At 40.3% G+C, this 18078-nt stretch overlaps 1 protein-coding gene across 1 annotated transcript in view; it reads right to left on the bottom strand.

Moving 5' to 3' along the window:
• Positions 1-4476: 4476 nt before the first annotated feature.
• SMU1 (SMU1 DNA replication regulator and spliceosomal factor) overlaps positions 4477-18078 on the bottom strand; it is a 31579-nt gene continuing 17977 nt past the window's right edge. The window contains exons 7-12 of the mRNA XM_016960711.4: positions 16860-16976; positions 16099-16226; positions 15375-15501; positions 12311-12478; positions 7610-7762; positions 4477-6899 (exon numbers count right to left, since the gene is read on the bottom strand). Coding sequence (XP_016816200.1) covers positions 6801-6899; positions 7610-7762; positions 12311-12478; positions 15375-15501; positions 16099-16226; positions 16860-16976 — 792 coding nt within the window. The 3' untranslated portion in view covers positions 4477-6800. The remainder of the gene's footprint in view (positions 6900-7609; positions 7763-12310; positions 12479-15374; positions 15502-16098; positions 16227-16859; positions 16977-18078) is intronic.

Raw genomic sequence — 18078 nt, 5'->3', positions numbered from 1 at the left:
TCAGGAGTTTGAGACCAGCCTGGCCAACTTGGTGAAAACGTGGTGTACTTTACTAAAAGTACAAAAATTAGCCAGGTGTGGTAGCACTCACCTGTAGTCCCAGCTACTCGGGAGGCTGAGGCAGAATTGCTCAAACCCAGTTCGGAGGTTGCAGTGAACCAAGATCGCACCATTGCGCTCCAGCCTGGGTGACAGCAAGACTCCGTCTCAAAAAAAAAAAAAAAAAAAAGCATTGTTTATAGGACGCTTAAAAATTTTTACAAATCTCACACAAGGTTTTCAGCGTTTGTCAGTCATAAGGGAAATGCACATAAAAACCAGATACCACTTCATACCTAATAGGATAGCTCTAATCCAAAAAATGGAAAATAAGAATATGGAGAAATTGGAACCCTCTGTACTTTGTTGGTGGTAATGTAAAATGTTGCAGTTGCTGTAGAAAAGTCTGGCAGCTGCTTAAAAAGCTAAACATGGAATTACCACATGACCCAGAGCTGGCCCTCCTTTTTGGGTTTCACATCCATGGATTTAGTCAACTTTGGATCAAAAACAATTGGGAAAAATTGTTTCCTGACCATGTACAGACTTCAGCTGTTAAAAGTATAACAGCTGTTTACATAGTACTTATATTGTATTAGGTATTACCAGTAACCTAGAGCTAGATGGCTAAATTACGCAGGATGTGTAGGTTATATGCAAATAACCATCTTGTTTTATATCAGGGACTTGAGTACCCTCGGATTCTGGTATCCATGGAAAGTCCTGGAACCAGTACCCCCATGGATACTGAGGGATGACTATACAAAAGGAATTAAAAACGAATGAAGGCCGGGCGCGGTGGCTCATACCTCTAATCTCAGCACTTTGGGCAGCCTAGGCGGGCTGATCACCTAAGGTCAGGAGTTGAAGACCAGCCTGGCCAACATGGTGAAACGCCGTCTCCACTAAAAAGACAAAAATTAGCCGGGTGTGGTGGTGGGTGCCTGTAATCCCAGCTACTTGGGAGGCTGAGGCAGGAGAAACGCTTGAACCCAGGAGGTGGAGGTTGCAGTGAGCCAAGATTGTATCATTGTACTCCAGCCTGGGCGACAAGAGGGAGACTGTCTCAAAAAAAAAAAAAAAACAAAAACTCGTATGGTCAGTGTTTACTGTGCATTCTCAACAGCCCAAAGTGGAAACCTGACTGTCCACCAACAAATGGTTAATGTGTACCTACAAATCTCTCAATTCTCAATATACATGTGTACATACACTGTGAAATACACAGCCATTAAAAGGAATACTTTTTATACTTCCCCCAAATATGAAGCACTTCACTGTTTGATACATGGATGAACCTTTAAAACATGCTAAATGAAATAAGCCAGATAAAAAAGGACAAGTATTGTATAATTTCACTTATATGAACTAAACTAGACAAATGTATTGAGGCAGAAACAGTACCAAAGGCTGAGGGGAAGGGAAGGAGAAGTTAATTGACAATGTTACAGGGCTTCTGTTTAGGGTGATGACATTTTGGAAATACAATAGTGGTTGCGTAACATCGTAAATAATGCCACTGAATTGCACAATTGTTTAGGAAAATTTGTTACATGTTTTACAATTAAAAATCCTAAGAACACTAAAAGAAAGTCATATTAGGTCGGTTGGTGCAAAAGTAATGTGCCATTACTTTTAATGGCAAAAACCGCAATTACTTTTGCACTAACCTAATAATTATATCCTGAAGAGGCAGAAACTGATAGGTTTGTCTGTGTAGTTTTTCAGCTTGTATTATTACTACCACTAACAGCCTCTGTTGAACCCTTCATTACTATGTAAGCAGCCATATTTAATTCTCAGAACAATGTAATGAGGGAGAGCCTATGAAAAAACAAAGCCTATGAAACAGAGCCTATGAAAAAACATTAACCAAGGTCATCATCCACAAAAATACTCTGCTTTCTCTGTGATGCTTCTCCTGCCCATTCATACTTGTAGGGAATAGGAGTAGAGGCCAATTATGTCGCTTGAGAGTGCTCTTGGAACAGTGGCAAATTTTCTGTACGGGAAATTAGCTTCTCAACTTTTTTGTACATACGGTACTGGTTCTTAACCTTGGCTACCATTGGAATTACCCGGGAAACATTAAAACACTCATCAGGTCCCACCCTCCAGGGATTCTGTATAACTCGGCTGGGTGTAGCCTAAGCATCAAAATGATTATGCGCAGCCAAGGTTGAAAGCCACCAACACTGACACATGGATTTAATATTAACCACTTGGAACAGAATACCACTGTTAAAATTGCCGTGGAAGGTTAAATAATGGGCAGCCCTTGCTATTCCAAGTTTGGTTTTTTTGTTTTTTGTTTTTGAGACCAAGTCTTGCTCTGTCACCCAGGCTGGAGTGCAGTAGCACAGTCTCAGCTCACTGCAACCTCTGCCTCCCAGGTTCCAGCTATTCTCCTGCCTCAGCCTCCTAGGTAGCTGGGACTACAGGCGTGTGCCACCATGCCCGGCTAATTTTGTATCCTTAGTAGAGACAGGGTGTCACCATGTTGGCCAGGGTGGTCTTGAACTCCTGACCTCGTGATCCACCCACCTCGGCCTCCCAAAGTGCTGGGATTACAGGCTTGAGCCACCGTGCCCGGCCTATTGTAAGTTTTAAACAACCTCAGACCAGGGAACTTCCTCACTTGGACATATACTTCATAGCAATTTCTTCTCTTAAAATAGTGGAAAATGAAGCTGTAAAAGCACAGTGAATGAGAACACTAGCAAGCTATGGCAATTTGAAAAAATGTGATTTTAAGAGTCAGTCTTGCACCTTTATCATTTAAATTTGGTTATCTCAGCATGAAACTTCTGAGACTGACAGCAAGAATTAAAACACCTTTTGTATATGCGGAAACTACCCTGTAGTCTACCTGCTCTCAAATTTGAGCACGCTTGCTGGGCCCCACCACCAATTTCTGATTCTGTAGGTCTCGGATAGGACCTTAGAACGTGTCTATCAGGTGACACTTTAAGAACCACTGTTCTAGCACAAGCCAAAAGAAGTGACAGCAAAGACTGACATCCAGAATCCTCTAATTCAGTTCTCTCTACTCATCTCACTACCTGTGCTCTGTTTAGGTGAATGTGTTTGCAGCATGTGGAGGAACAACCCATGTATTCTTTGTCCCTGCCCAAACCTAAAGATTTAGGAGGAACTGACAGCAATATTGAGAGTGAGGCAAGAGAGAAAAAAACCTAGCTTCGGAGTCACATCGGGTTTTCAATGCGAGCTTCGTGCAAGTTGGACTGAGTTAGGTGCCTCACGTCTGGAAACCTGTTTCTTCATGTGCATTTGCGCACCCACATTACATTGTTCTGAGAATTAAATATGGCTGCTTACATAGCAAGGAAGGGCTCAACAGAGGCTGTTAGTGGTAGTAATAATACATGCTGAAAAAAAACAACTGGTGAAGAAGATACTGAATTGTACCTGAGATTTATACCATTTGCTGTTAAAAAAAAAAAAAAAAAAAGCCATACTACTCCCAAATACCTCCGCGCAATGTTTTCCAGTCATTAATTCAACAGCAGAATAGGGGATAGGACAAATGTCCTTATGCTCATGGAATTAATTTTAACGCCCGGTAGTTTAGCTTCTATGTTAAGTGCTAGAGAGCAGCATCCGTTAAATCTGGTGGCTGCAGCAGAGCACTTCCCTAGGAACCGACTGCACACGCCCAATTCAGAAGGAAGTGCGCACTGATTCCCGGCAGCCAACTCCCGTTCGCGCAGCCGCTGCCCCCGGCCCTTAAGACGATGTGAGGGCCAATTTTGTAACAGTGACGTCACCCGACGTCTGCAGGCCCTGACAGTTGGCTCTAGCGGGTGCGCAGTCTCCCTACCCCCGGTAAGGGGCTCTACAGGCCCTGGACCCAAGATGGGATTCCTACCTCGCGACCACCCGGAGCAGCGGCGCCCCAGATCCGGCCGTCCGCCCTGCGCGTGCGCGGCCCGACCCCGCCGCGGTCTGGCTGTGAGGGCGCTGGAGGGGAGCTGGGCTGTCCCAGCCTTCAGTGCTGGAGGGACGGCCGCGTGGGGATCAGAAAGGCTAGGCGCCGAGGAGTGTAAGCAGCGTGTGCCCATTTAAAGACAAAATCAGTGTGTTTTTCAGGTTTGTACGAAATGAAGTTGTAGAAAGATTAACAAGGGTTACCTGGGAAAGGCAGATTTTCAACTTAGCGTTTACATGTTCACCCAGTGCATTATTTTATTTAAAAAGAAGAAAAATATATACCTAACGGCTCCTAATCCAGCTCTCTTTGCCTGGTCTCCCAAGACACCTATCATTTTGCCCAGCACATACCTTGCCGCTGTGCCACAGTGGAGTCCCCGGTTAGGTTCCCTGTGCTTAGACCGCCCCCTAGTCCCTACAGGAAGCCTTTCCCAACCCTTTCGCGTTAACTGCCCCGCCTCTCATCATCACAAAGGTAACTGGAGCTTTTATCAGTTTTAATTACTCCTTTTAATTTGCTCTTCTTCCCTATGTTTAGGCAGAAACGAGTCTTTTTTTAACCATATTCAGCACCTGGTGCCAGCAACAGAAGTGTTCCATAAAAATTCCTAGAATAAACCAACACGTGCTGACTAGATTCTCCATCTTCATAAACGGTGGTACGAACTATGCACATCATAACTACCAGCTTCATGAGGTCAAGACTAAATCAAAAATTCTCAAGGACTTTTCTAAAAATTTTTTTAGCATAAACTGTTTCCTCTAACTTAAACTTCTCTTAAGTGAACGTGTCTTTCCACTGGGATGACTGTCTACATGCTCAGGAATCCTGAATTCATGACTATGTTCAACTCCCACGACCATTTTTAAATAATCAAAATGGCAGCAAATGTCATTACCTGGACCAAAAAGCTGCAGGTTTTGTGGCAAATGGGAAATGTGTTATAGAATATGACTGGGAAAGAGGGATTTCTTAGTGCTGCCCAGAATTAATTCAGCAAACACTGAACATTACTACGTGCCACATATAGGATCATACTGCATTTCAGGTCACCATCAAAGGTAAATTACAAGGCTGGGCGCAGTGGCTCATGCCTGTAATCCCAGCACTTTGGGAGGCCAGGACAGGCGGATCACCTGAGGTCAGGAGTTCAAGACCAGCCTGGCCAACATGGCGAAACCCCCCCTCTACTAAAAATACAAAAATTAGCCAGGCATGCTGGCATGCGCCTGTAGTCCCAGCTACTTGGGAGGCTAAGGCAGGAGAATCGCTTGAACCTGGGAAGTGGAAGTTGCAGTTAGCTGAGATGGCACCACTGCACTCCAGCCTGGGCAACAGAGCAAGACTCCATCTCAGAAAAATAAAATAAATTTTTTGAAAAGGTAAATTACAAGACTACAAAACTTTTTAAAAAAACCTTCCCCACTAGTTTGTACCTAATAAATGCTAACATTTAAAAGGGGGCACAAAAGGCCTGCAGAAATAAGAACTCACGTTCTTGAAAGTACTGCCTAGCATGGTATCTTCCTCATCATCAGAGGTGCTCTATACATCTTCAGTTGAAACGTGAAACAGACATCCATATGCAAAATATTTTCAAGGGTTTTGTTGGCTTTTACATGTTTTTCTTTAGATAACTGGTAATGATGCACATTACAAAGGAGACTTTTCTAAATCTCAAGTCCTTTGCTAATTTTTCTTTGGAACAACAGCACATTTTCAATGCCAAACCTTCTCCTACAACATACAAAGGGGAGATGCCAAAACTCTGAATTCTTGTAACGGATCCTGCAACTAGTTCTATCCAGAAGATGGAGACAATATTCCCTGGAGTTGACTGAACATGTGAGAAGGCACAGCTCAGAAGGAGAGGAAGGCTGAGGGCAGTGAAATGAGAACCTATGCATCACCTGGCCTTTTTACATGTTAGTCTATCCTACTATCCCAGGAATTCACTTCTGCTGTACTTGAGATTCAGGGATAATAATGTCACTCCTCCTCCCACATTCTAAGTAAATATGTTAACTAGATGAGCATTTATGTACGTTTTAGAACAAAGTCTCCAGAAAGGTATAAAGTTTATTAACATCTTTAAAAAAAAAAAAAAAAAAGATGGGCCGGGCATGGTGGCTCACGCCTGTGATCCCAGCACTTTGGGAGGCCAAGGCGGGTGGATCCTCTGAGGTCAGGAGTTTGAGACCAGCCTGGCCAACATGGTGAAACCCCATCTCTACTAAAAATACAAAAAAATTAGCCAGGCATGGTGTCGCACACCTGTAGTCCCCAGCTACTCAGGAGGCTGAGGCAAGAGAATCGCTTGAACCTGGGAGGCGGAGGTTGCAGTGAACCAAGATCGTGCCGCTGCACTCCAGCCTGGGCAACAAGCAAAACTCCATCTCAAAAAAAAAAAAAAAGATGGAACAGAACACAGCTACTGAATATGATATAGTTCCTTATTTACAAGTTTTACTATGGGAGGGACATTTTCCTCAGCATTTCAAATAATCAAAGGAGTAGAATTTTTTTCTAGAAATATCAGTATTTCACTCTCCAGGTCGAAGATTAATGAAAACATTAAGTGACTGCACCAGTTAGAAGAAGATAAACTAATACCTTAAAAATATATAAAAAAAGAAAGGGTAGTTGCTACTTAAACATGAATTTTCACAAAATTATTCTGTGACTAATTCAGACAATCTATTTGCTTAGAAAAGCTGGCAAAAAAAAAAAAAAAAAAAAAAAGCACATTACATGAATATGCCTTCATTTAAGTACGTGCTTTCAAGCTGATTTAAGAAGAAAAGTTGAATTATGGTTTCCAGAGCTTTAGGAGTCCATCTTCACTGTAGGTAGCAATCAGGTTCTGATGAGGGTGATGTGCAATACCAATCACATCCTTCTCGTGCACCTGGAACACGTAAAGCACAGGGTTAGGGTGTACAGATCTGCAATAAATCACTCTGATGAGGCTTCCAGAGGTGGGTGGAAGGGAAAAAGAGATCTTGGGAGGCCACATATTCCAAATGGCATAGGAGAAAGATGGAGGAGGGTTTTCCAACTCACATCACATTGTGACATAATAATAAACTTTAGGCTGGGCGCAGTGGCTCATGTCTGCAATCCCAGTACTTTGGGAGGCAGAGGCGGGTGGATCACTTGAGGTCAGGAGTTCAAGACCAGCCTGGCCAACAGGGTGAAACCCCGTCTCCACTAAAGATATAAAAAATTAGCCAGGAGTGGTGGCATGTGCCTGTAGTCCCAGTTACTTGGGAGGCTGAGGCAGGAGAATCACTTGAAACCAGGAGGCAGAGGTTGTAGTGAGCCGAGATCACACCACTGCACTCCAGCCTGGGTGACACAGTGAGACTCCCTCTCAAAATAAAATAAAATAAAATAAAAATAAACTTATATAGTGTTAAGCCACTGAGATTTGGGGATCATCATAGCAGCTGACATTAATTTTACTTCTTGAATTTGACATGGAGCTAGATGTTTTAAAACAACATATTTTATACTGAGGGTCACATTGATAGCTCTGGAAAAGGCACATACTTCAGAGTTCAGAAAGACACAAGTCTTACCATATTTCTTTAGATGAACTTAGTAAGTAATACTCACTGTCAAAGTTCTCTCCAGTTTGCCAGTGACTGTACTGAAACAGTAGAGCACAAAGTCCTCCCCTACACAGTAGATCCATTCACCACGGGGAGAGAGGGCACAGCAAACAAAGTCCCCACCTTCTCTTTTACCAGAACTGAAGCTTCTGACAATCTAGATCACACCACACCCCAAGACAAAAACATCAGGATTAGTAGCAGCTCAACCATGTGCAGCATTTTAAACTGACATTTTTACGTTGTTATTTTGCACTTTGGTTTACTATCATTTGTAATTAGATCTCCAGTCCTGTTCATCATGTGCTAACTCCCCTTGCCTGGGAAATATTCAATAGATAAGTAATCTAAACTAAGTGGCAGACAAAAATTTAGAATTCATACATCCCACGTCACCAATCATGCCCTAAAGAGACATATTACCCTTAAGCAAATTTCATTGCCATACAAAAAACAATTTTCTAAATCAATATACCAGTATTTCTCAAAGCTTTCTGGATGTCTGCTCTCCAGTTTCCTCTAACAGAATGAGAAGCTTTCCCCATGCAGGATGACACTCAGTCTCTAAGACTTCGCTTGCTCTATTGATACATTAAAATCATCATAAACCAAGCTGAGAGAAACCAATCTGAAAAGGCGAACAGTTTACGTACTATATGCTTCCATTTCTATACCATTTTCAAAATGACAAAATTATAATAATGGAAAACAGATCACTGGTTGCCAAGGGTTAGGGCTTGGGATTAACTTGAAATTTAAAACATGATACCATTTACATTAGCAGCCCCAAAGTGAAAATACTTAGGTATAAATCTAACAAAATACATACAATATTTAAATGAGGAAAATTACAAAATTCTGATGAAGGATATCAAAGAACTACACAGAGATATTCTGTGTTCATGAACAGGAAGACTCAATGTGGTAAAGACATCAGTTCTTCCCAACTTAATCTATAGATTTCATACAATCCCAATCAAAATCCCAGCAAATTATTTTGTGGATATTGACAACCCAATTCTAAAGCTTACGCAAAGAGGCAAAAGACCCAGAATAGTGAACTCAATGTTGAAAGAGAAGGACAAAGTTGGAGGGCTCACAATACCCAACTTCAAGATTTACTACAAATCTACAGTAATGAAGACAGTGTGGTATTGGATCAATGGAACAGGATACAAAGCCCAGAAATACACTCAACTGATTTTTGACAAAGTAGCAAAAGCAATGTAATAGAGAAAAGATAGTGTTTTCAACAAGAGATGCCATAATTCGACACTTACATGCAAGAAAATGTATCTAGACACAATAAAATAAAGACCTTACAGTCTTCACAAAAATTAACTCAAAATGGATCACAGACCTAAATGTAAAACTCAAAACTGTATATAAAACTCTTAGAGGATAACAAAAAAGAAAATCTAGATGATCTTGAGTTTGATGACTTTTTAGATACAACTCCTAAGACATGATCCATGAAATAACTGATAAGCTAGACTTCATTAAAATTAAAATTTTCTACTCTGTAAAAGCCACTGTCAAGAAAATGAGGCCAGATGCAGTGGCTCATGCCTGTAATCCCAGCACTCTGGGAGGCTAAGGTGGGAGGATCACTTGAGGCCAGGAGTTTGAGACCAGCCTCAGCAACATGGCATGACCCCATTTCCACACACACACACACACACACACACACAAAAGTCGGGCATGGTGGCACGTGCCTGTAGTCCCAGCCACTTAGAAGACTGAGGCCGGAAGATTTCTTGAGCCCAGGAGCTCAAGGATGCAGTGAGCTATGATCATGCCACTGCACTCCAGCCTGGGCAATGGAGCAAGACCCTGCCTCAAAAACAAAAAAGGAAGAAAATGAAAAGACAAGCCATGGACTGGGAGAAAATATCTGTAAAAACTAGATTTGATAAAGAACTATTATCCAAAATATACAAAAAACTCTTAAAACTCAACAGTAAGACAACAACCCAATTGAAAAATGCGTCAAATACCTGAAACAGACACCTCACCAGAAGTATAGAGATGACAAATGAGCATATGAAAAGATTGCTACATGTGGAAATGTAAATTAAAATGAGATACCACTACACACCTATTATTTGAATGGCCAACATCCAGAACACTGACCACACTCAATGCTGGTGAGGATGTGGAGTAACAGGAACTCTCATTCACCAAGGGTGAGAATACAAAAGGATACATCCATTTTGGAACAGTTTGATAGTTTCTTACAACTAAACATACTTTACCATACAATCCAGTTATCACACTACTTAGCATTTACCCAAAGAAATAGAAAACATATTCACACAAAAATCTGCACATGGATGTTTATAGCAGCTTTACTCATAATTGCCAAAACTTGGAAGCAACCAAGATGTCCTTCGGTAGATGACTGGATAAATAAATGTTATTAAGCACTTAAAAAAAAAAAAAAAACGCCGGGTGTGGTGGCTCAGGCCTGTAATCCCAGCACTTTGGGAAGCTGAGGCGAGTGCATCACGAGGTCAGGAGTTCAAGACCAGCCTGGCCAAGATGGTGCAACCCTGTCTCTACTAAAAATACAAAAATTAGCAGGGTGCAGTGGGAGGCGCCTGTAATCCCAGCTACTCGGGAGGCTGAGGCAGGAGAATCGCTCGAACCCGGGGGCCGGAGGTTGCAGTGAGCTGAGATCGCGCCACTGCACTCCAGCCTGGGGGAGAAGATGAGACTCCATTTCAAAAAATAAAAATAAAAAATAAGCTATCAAACCATGAAAAAACAAGGAGAAAAATGCATCTTATTAAGAAGTCAAAATGAAGAAGTTACATACTTTATGTTTCCAACTACATAACTTCCTAGAAAAGGCAAAACTATGGAGACAGAAAAAGATCAGTGGTTGCCGGAAGGAGGAAGAATAGAAAGGGCACAGAGAATTTCTGGGAAGTGAAACTACTCTGTACAATTCTCTAATGGTAGACACCTGCCATTATACATTTGTCCAAAACTACAGAACATACAACACCAAGAGTGAATCCTAATGTAAACTATGGCCTTTGTGTGTTAATGATGTACCAAATGCAGGTTCATCAGTTGTAACAAACGTACCACTCTGGCACGAGATACTGAGAGTGGGGAAGGCTGTGCCCATGGGAGGGACAGAGGAAATATGGGAACCGTCCGTATTTTCTGCTCAATTTTGCTGTGAACCTAAAACTACTCTTAAAAGTCTATTTTTTAAAAAACAACAAATTATGACAATGGAAAACTGATCAGTAGTTGCCAGGGGCTAGGGTTATGGGGAAGACGTGACTATAAAGATGTAGCATGAGAGTTTCTTTGGGAATAAAACCATTCTGTATCCTGGCCAGGAGCAGTGGCTCACGCCTGTAATCCCAGCACTTTCGGAGGCCGAGGCAGGTGGATCACCTGAGGTCAGGAGTTCGAGACCAGCCTGACCAACTTGGAGTGACCCCGTCTCTACTAGAAATCCCAGCTACTCGGGAGGCTGAGGCAGGAGAATTGCTTGAACCCGGCAGGCGGAGGTTACAGTGAGCCGAGATCACGCCATTGCACTTCAGCCTGGGCAACAAGAGCAAAACTCCATCTCAAAAAAAAAAAAAAAAAACACCAGTTCTGTATCCTGATTGTAATGGTGGTTACATGACTCTATACATGTAATGAAACTTTACAGAATGATTATATCCCTGCTTAAAAATAAATAAATAAATAAAAATAATGCATGTAAAAACTGGTTATATCTAAATAAGATCTGTAATAGAGTTAATAACTGTACCAATGTCAATTTCCTAGTTCTGATCATTGTATTATCATTATATAAGATGTTATCATTGGAGGAATTTGAAGAGTGAAACACAGGAACTCTTCTGTACTATTTTTGCAACTCTATGTGAATCTAAAATTATTTTTTCAAAATAAAGTATTTTTAAAAGTCAAGCACAGAACTGTGAAGTGTGCTCAGCAGATGCACTGGGCAGCTGTAGCTATTATGCAGTGGCCCAAAAGATACTGCGGACCAGCCATCTCAGCTATGGATTCTCAACTACTACTCCATCAGTTACAGAACTCAAAGAATGGAAAGAGAGTACTACACACCAGCCCCTGGGTCTTCTCTATGGTCAGCAAGATCCCCAAGTGTCCAGGCCAATAATCCAATAGCACTACCATACATACCTAGGGCTTGAGTCCTCAAACTTGATGCTTCTGACACCCCCAGTGCTACTTCACAGTCCACAAAAGTGAGATTCCTTGAGAACCTTGCAGGTTTTCTGATTAAAAATGCACTGAGGACACTGCTGCTGCCTTTCTCCTATTAGTGTTCCACTTTAGATCGTGGTAGCTAGGAGATGTCCTGAGTTGGTAATCCATACTACACTGTATCCCCCTAACTCAGACAAACACTGTTATCTTAAAATCTTCAGTGAGGTTCTGAAGGAGGCTTAAAGACAGATAGGAGCTTCATTTATCCAAAGGATGAAAGTGCTTAATATACAAACATCCAGGGGAAAGGAGATCACTTTTGAAATACCAAACAGATGTTTTATGGAGCTATAAATAAATCTGAAAAACAAATACAGCTTACACGGTTTACAGAGAAATGAACCCAAATTTGGTTATTGGGAGGGTGGGCCTGGACCAGGAAGTGCTGATTGGGGAATGGCCCACAGGTCCTGTGCAAGGGTACGTTCTGAATACTCACCTGCCCCTGCATGTTCATGATGACCACCGTGTTTGATCTGTTGCACACCACAAAGTGCTCGGGGTTTTTAGGAAGTAGAATCACACTGTTGACGGTAATATCTGTCCCTGCGGTGCTGCCCAGGGATTTAAAGGTATTTGAACATTCTGTGGTCTTCATATTCCAGATCTACCACACAGAAATTTAAGTTATAAACCTTTTTTAGGTATAAAAATTTCTAAAGTTTTAGGGTTTAAAATATTAACAGTTTACTAAAAAAGAATAGAAATGATTCAGGGGAAAAAAGTTTCTTACTTGATTTTAGGTCCAATCAAATACCCAGCACTGCCATATACAGTTTTCCCTCGGTATCTGTGAGGAATTGGTTCCAGGATCCCCTTTAGATACCAAAATCCAAGGATACTCAAGTCCCATACATAAAATGATGTATTTGCATATAACCTATGCACATCCTCCTGTATGCTTTAAATCATCTCTAGATTACTTATAATACCTAATACAATGCCCGCACCCCACTTCCTTTGTATGGATTCAATGTAGTACTTGGCATGGGGCAGATTTAAGTTTTGCTTTTTAGAATTTTGTGGAATTTTCTTTTTTTTCCCCAAATATTTTCAATTTGTGATTGGTTGAATCCATGTTCCGGATACAGAGGACCAACTGTAATAGAGTAAGCATTCATCATGTATTTGTTGATTTATTGGCAAAGCCAAAGTCACAAACTAAAACTTAAAAACTTTTAAAAATGATCTTTTCTCATACATTTTTCCTTAGCCAATAGAGCTCTCTCTCTCTTTAAAATTAGTTGTTTGTCAACACTGCTACTGTCATAAACAACCAGAAAGCTACCCTTGTCTGGATATCAAAACCAAACAGGGGGTCGGCCATGGTGGCTCACGCCTGTAATGTCGGCACTTTGGGAAGCCAAGGCGGGTGGATCACTTGAGGCCAGGAGTTCAAGACCAGCCTGGGCAATATAGTGCGATCTTGTCTCTATTTAAAATAATTAAAATAAAATACAAACAAACAAAACAAAAACTGCTTTTTTTTTTTTAAAGAGATGAGATCTCGCTATTTTGCCCTATTGCCTCTGCTGGCGTTAAACTCCTGAGTTCAAGCGATCCTCTCACTTCAGCCTCCTGAGTACGGGACTACAGGCAGGTGCCAATAAGCCTGGCTCAAATAGAGGCTTTTTAGCTTGAGACTCTATCCTGAGATTTTGATGTGGCAGGTCTAGGGTGAGGCATAGGCATTTTTAAAAAAGCTACAAATGATTCCAATGTACAGTTTATACTGAGAATGACTGAACAGAAGTCACAATGTTAGCACACACACATGAGGAACTTTGAAGTGGAAGCTACTCTTGGCCACTTGTATGACTTTTCCCGGTCTATCTTTTCACCTTATCCTTCTGGGTTCTATGAACTGAAAGGGTTAAATCAGGTAGCACAGAAATCTGAGATGTGCTTAGAGAAGGGATGGATCAAACATTAAATAGCATTGTCCTGATACCACTCAATTCATCAGGTACAAAGTCTCTAAGGCATGGACTCTGCTGTGTTTCCTCTGTGCCTTCCATGGAGCTTGGCACAAAGCAGATGTTGAATAAATACCCATAAACAGGAGAAAACAGTTGCCCTGGTGTCGACACTGTTATTGCCTGCCCTAATCTCCTCTGAAGCCCAGTTGCTTAGAAGAAAAAATGAACATTTCAGGAATTAAGAACGCTAAGGCTTCCAGTGTTTTCCATTCAAAAGGTCAGTGACACGCTTTGCCCCACTCACTGCAGAACTAAGGGGGAAAGACCACAAAATAAGGAACCTTAGATAAGCCATCTTCCAGTGGCATTTACAAGTTGTGAGGCCCATATGCATAGCATGAGAGCAAATCCCATGACTGAAGTACTAACAGCTCTGTGTGATTTCCCCATACATCCCAAGAGAGCATACATCTCCTGCCTTCGGGTTTCCAGTTCGATTTCCAATCATGAACAGCAATTTCAGACAGTGGTCTGACATATATACATATATATATATATATATATATACATATATATATATATATATATACACATATATATATATATATACATATATATATATATATATATATATATATATACATACATTTATTGATTGAGTGAGACAGGTTCTTGCTCTGTTGCCCAGGCTGAAGTACAGTGGTAAGAAAATTGCTCAATGCAGCCTCAAACTCCTGGGTTCGAGTGATCCTTTCACCTCAGCCTCCCAAGTAGCTAGGAATACAGGTATACGCCACCACCCCTGGCTGTCTGAATTTTAGATACTTAAATATGTATCTAAAATATCTAGATATTTGTATTAAAATGTTTTATTAAAATGTCTAGATCTTCTGCCACAAAGTACTCACTCATATAAGACAATTCAAAAAGATTAGGTCCAGAATGTAAATAAGAGTGTCTCAAAGATCTCTAATAATTTTCCATTTGGGTTTCTCATATCTTTTCTAGGAAATGAGAACCTCTCTTCAAATAACTAAATCTTTAAAGGTACTGAAGATCCATTACTTTCAGCAAATTACTTATTAAATAACTATCTAGGAGAAGGCTTAGTTTTACTCAACACCTCTTCTATTCCTCTATAAATGCTACTAGGAAGGCCCTAAATCTGGGGACCAGGAGTGCAGTGAGGCTGTGCAACAAAAAAGAGATCTATTTATATTAGGCCACTGAGACTTTTGTGAATTTGACTGTTAGCAGGTGGACCATACCTATGGCAAAACAGATTTAACCACCATGTGTATCTGTGAATGGGGGATGGCTTAAGTTTAGGACTCTTCACCCTTCCTCTTTTCCTACACATGATAAAGTTTGTTTGGATTGAAAAGGTTTGAGATTGGGGTCCCAAGGCCAATGGGAATTACCCACAGAATACTGTTGTTGTCTCAGACTCACCTCAATTACGGCTAAAATAGCCAGGAAAGAGGTTTACTACAGCACAATCATTCCCATTATCACCACTGAAAACTCCTCAAAGGACAAAGATGGGGTAGACAACCCAAAATAAACTGATAGCAAATACTTAACCTTTACAGTGCCATCAGAGGATGCACTAATAATGTAATGTCCATCTTGTGTAAATGTTGCTTCGTTAACAAAGGAGGAATGGCCACGAAATTCCTTCAGGGTTTTCCCAGATTTTAAACCATGAATTCTACCAAATGAAAGTAAATGAAAAGAACAATAAATATTTAATATCTTATGGTTGTGACCAATGATTGAATGCATTTTAGATAAATTACAGAAGCTCATGTTATAATATTAAGTGAAGAGGGCTATGTGATTGTGTATACGGTGTAATTTTCACTATATCAAACAATCAAACAAAAGCTTTGCAAAGAAAGAGGCTGGAAGAAAATATGCCAGTAATACCACAAGCTTCTGTTCAGGGATAGACCTCTAAAAAACAGGTTAGCAGGAGATTGAGATCAGTGGGTCTCAGCTGGGTCCTTTAGAGTATAACAGACCCTCTAAAGTGATTATGATGCAGGTAGGTCCATAAGACCATACTCTGAGAAACATGAAGCACTGCTACCCCCTTTCAAATGTCTCTTCTGGGTAAAAACTCAAATGACACAACAACAAGTGTCAGTTGTACTTTGGGGACATAAGGTCTCACATACCTTCCCTCTCCATATCACATCATCATGGTAAAAGCATCATGGTAAAAGCGTAAGGAATCACTAGTACCTCCCTCCATGGCCTCATTATATCAAACTCAAGTGAGAGCAGTTTTGGGATTTTTACTTACCTAATTGTCTGGTCAAAAGAAGCACTAAGGATCTGACTGCTATCCTTAGAAAAGCTTAGACAGGTGACACCCTTACTGTGTGCCCTCTCAAATCTCCTTAAACATTGTCCACTCTGAATCTTCCACACCTTTATTTGAAAAAAAAAAAAGAATTAAAAAAACCTTGTTAAGTGTCCTACTATTAATAGCCCACAGAGCCAAGCAAGATGCAATGCTCACTAATGTACTGAAACAGCATTAAAAATGCATGCTAATAGCTGAATATGATGTCTGGTTCACATAGTACAATGGTAACTGAATCCTTTGAAACTTAAAACTCTTTCCTTGTAAATTATTAAAACAAAAATATAGACTCTAAGTTCACTTAGCAGAGACCATTTCTGCAATTTCTGTAGCCCAGGATGTATTTCTAGCATTAAATACAAACCACAACAAATTGGCTATTAGACCATCCCCTTAAAAAAAAAGTTAGTTATTTTGATTTTTATACAGCAAGCCAGGGTGGTACAATAGAAAGGGCATAAGCAGATATGAACTAAAGTCCCAGATCTATCACTTACCAAGTATGTGACCTTAAGTATGTTATTGGATCACCCAGACAGAGTTACTAAGATTACATAAGAAAAAGTAAAGTGATTAGCATAAAGCTGATGCTCAATAATCAGTAGCTATTATTATGCTGAATATCATATGTAGGACACTACCCCATAGCAGAACATTCAAAATGTCTACATATGAGAGGCTGTGGCACTAATCCATACCTTGATTTTTCCATCTTGGGCCCCAGTTGCTAACATTTCTGTATCTCTGCTGAAACACATGCAGAGGACAGCATCATCCATCATCATAAAGTTATCTTGGGCCTGGTACTTAAGATCCTAAAGAAACAATGGTTAGCAGTTATCAAAATAACACAAAGCCAAGACCCCAGTTCTCTACAAACTCACAAAAACCAGGGGCAATGGATTGTACCTACTCTAAACCCCCAAAGTAAACAGAAGTGCCGTGCATACACGTTCCTAGTAAGTAACTAGTTCCCAGTGATATTGCTGGGGATAAATAATTTTATACAATTCAAATTGGTATTATAAAAAATACCCACATACTACTCTAGATCTTTTCCTTACTGATTTTTTTCTAGGCAAAATTTCTCTAGTTTCATATTTTACATCTTTAATAAATCTGAATTTACCTATTTTTGTATGATGTGGGAAACTAAACTAATATTTTTTCCAAATGATCAGCTACCTTTCCTGAAACAGTTTACTGACTAATCTATTTATTTGTGATGCTTCTTTTATTATCCATTATTGTTCAAACGGATTACCTTTCTTATTTTTTTCTAATTATAAAGTGAGACTGCTTCCTGGTTTAAAAAATAAAAGCAAACTATAAAGAAATATATAAAGTAGAAAGTAAAAATCACTCATAAATCCACTACCCATAGAATGGAATTTGGTACTCTACGATAAAAATTACATTTTATTTATTTATTTTTGAGACAGAGTCTTGCTCTGTCGTCTAGGCTGCAGTGCAGTGATGCAATCTCAGCTCACTACAACCTCTGCCTCCCGGGTTCGAGCAATACTCCTGCATCAGGTTCCTAAGTAGCCGGGATTACAGGTCCGCACCAAAACACCCAGCTAATTTTTACATTTTTAGTAGAGACAAGGTTTCATCATGTTAGCCAGGCCGGCCTCGAACTCCTGACCTCAAGTGACCTACCAACTTCAGCCTCCCAAAGTGCTGGGATTACAGGCATGAGCCACTGCGCCCAGTAAAAAATTACATTTTAAATCAGTGGATAAAAGTTAGTAAATAGCTATATGGGGAAAAAACTAACTTGGATCTATACCAACTTTATCCCGCTAAACAAATTCTTGAAGGGTCAAAAATTAAACATAAAATAAAAGATTAAAGTACTAGAAGAAACTGTAGGAAAAAAGATGAATAAATTTGATGATATAAAAAAATGTCAAG

This window comes from Pan troglodytes, chromosome 11 (genome assembly GCF_028858775.2).
Source record: "Pan troglodytes isolate AG18354 chromosome 11, NHGRI_mPanTro3-v2.0_pri, whole genome shotgun sequence".
NCBI classification, from domain to species: domain Eukaryota; kingdom Metazoa; phylum Chordata; class Mammalia; order Primates; family Hominidae; genus Pan; species Pan troglodytes.
Note: the sequence above shows the minus strand (reverse complement) of the source record. Positions and strands in the feature narration are given on the sequence as shown.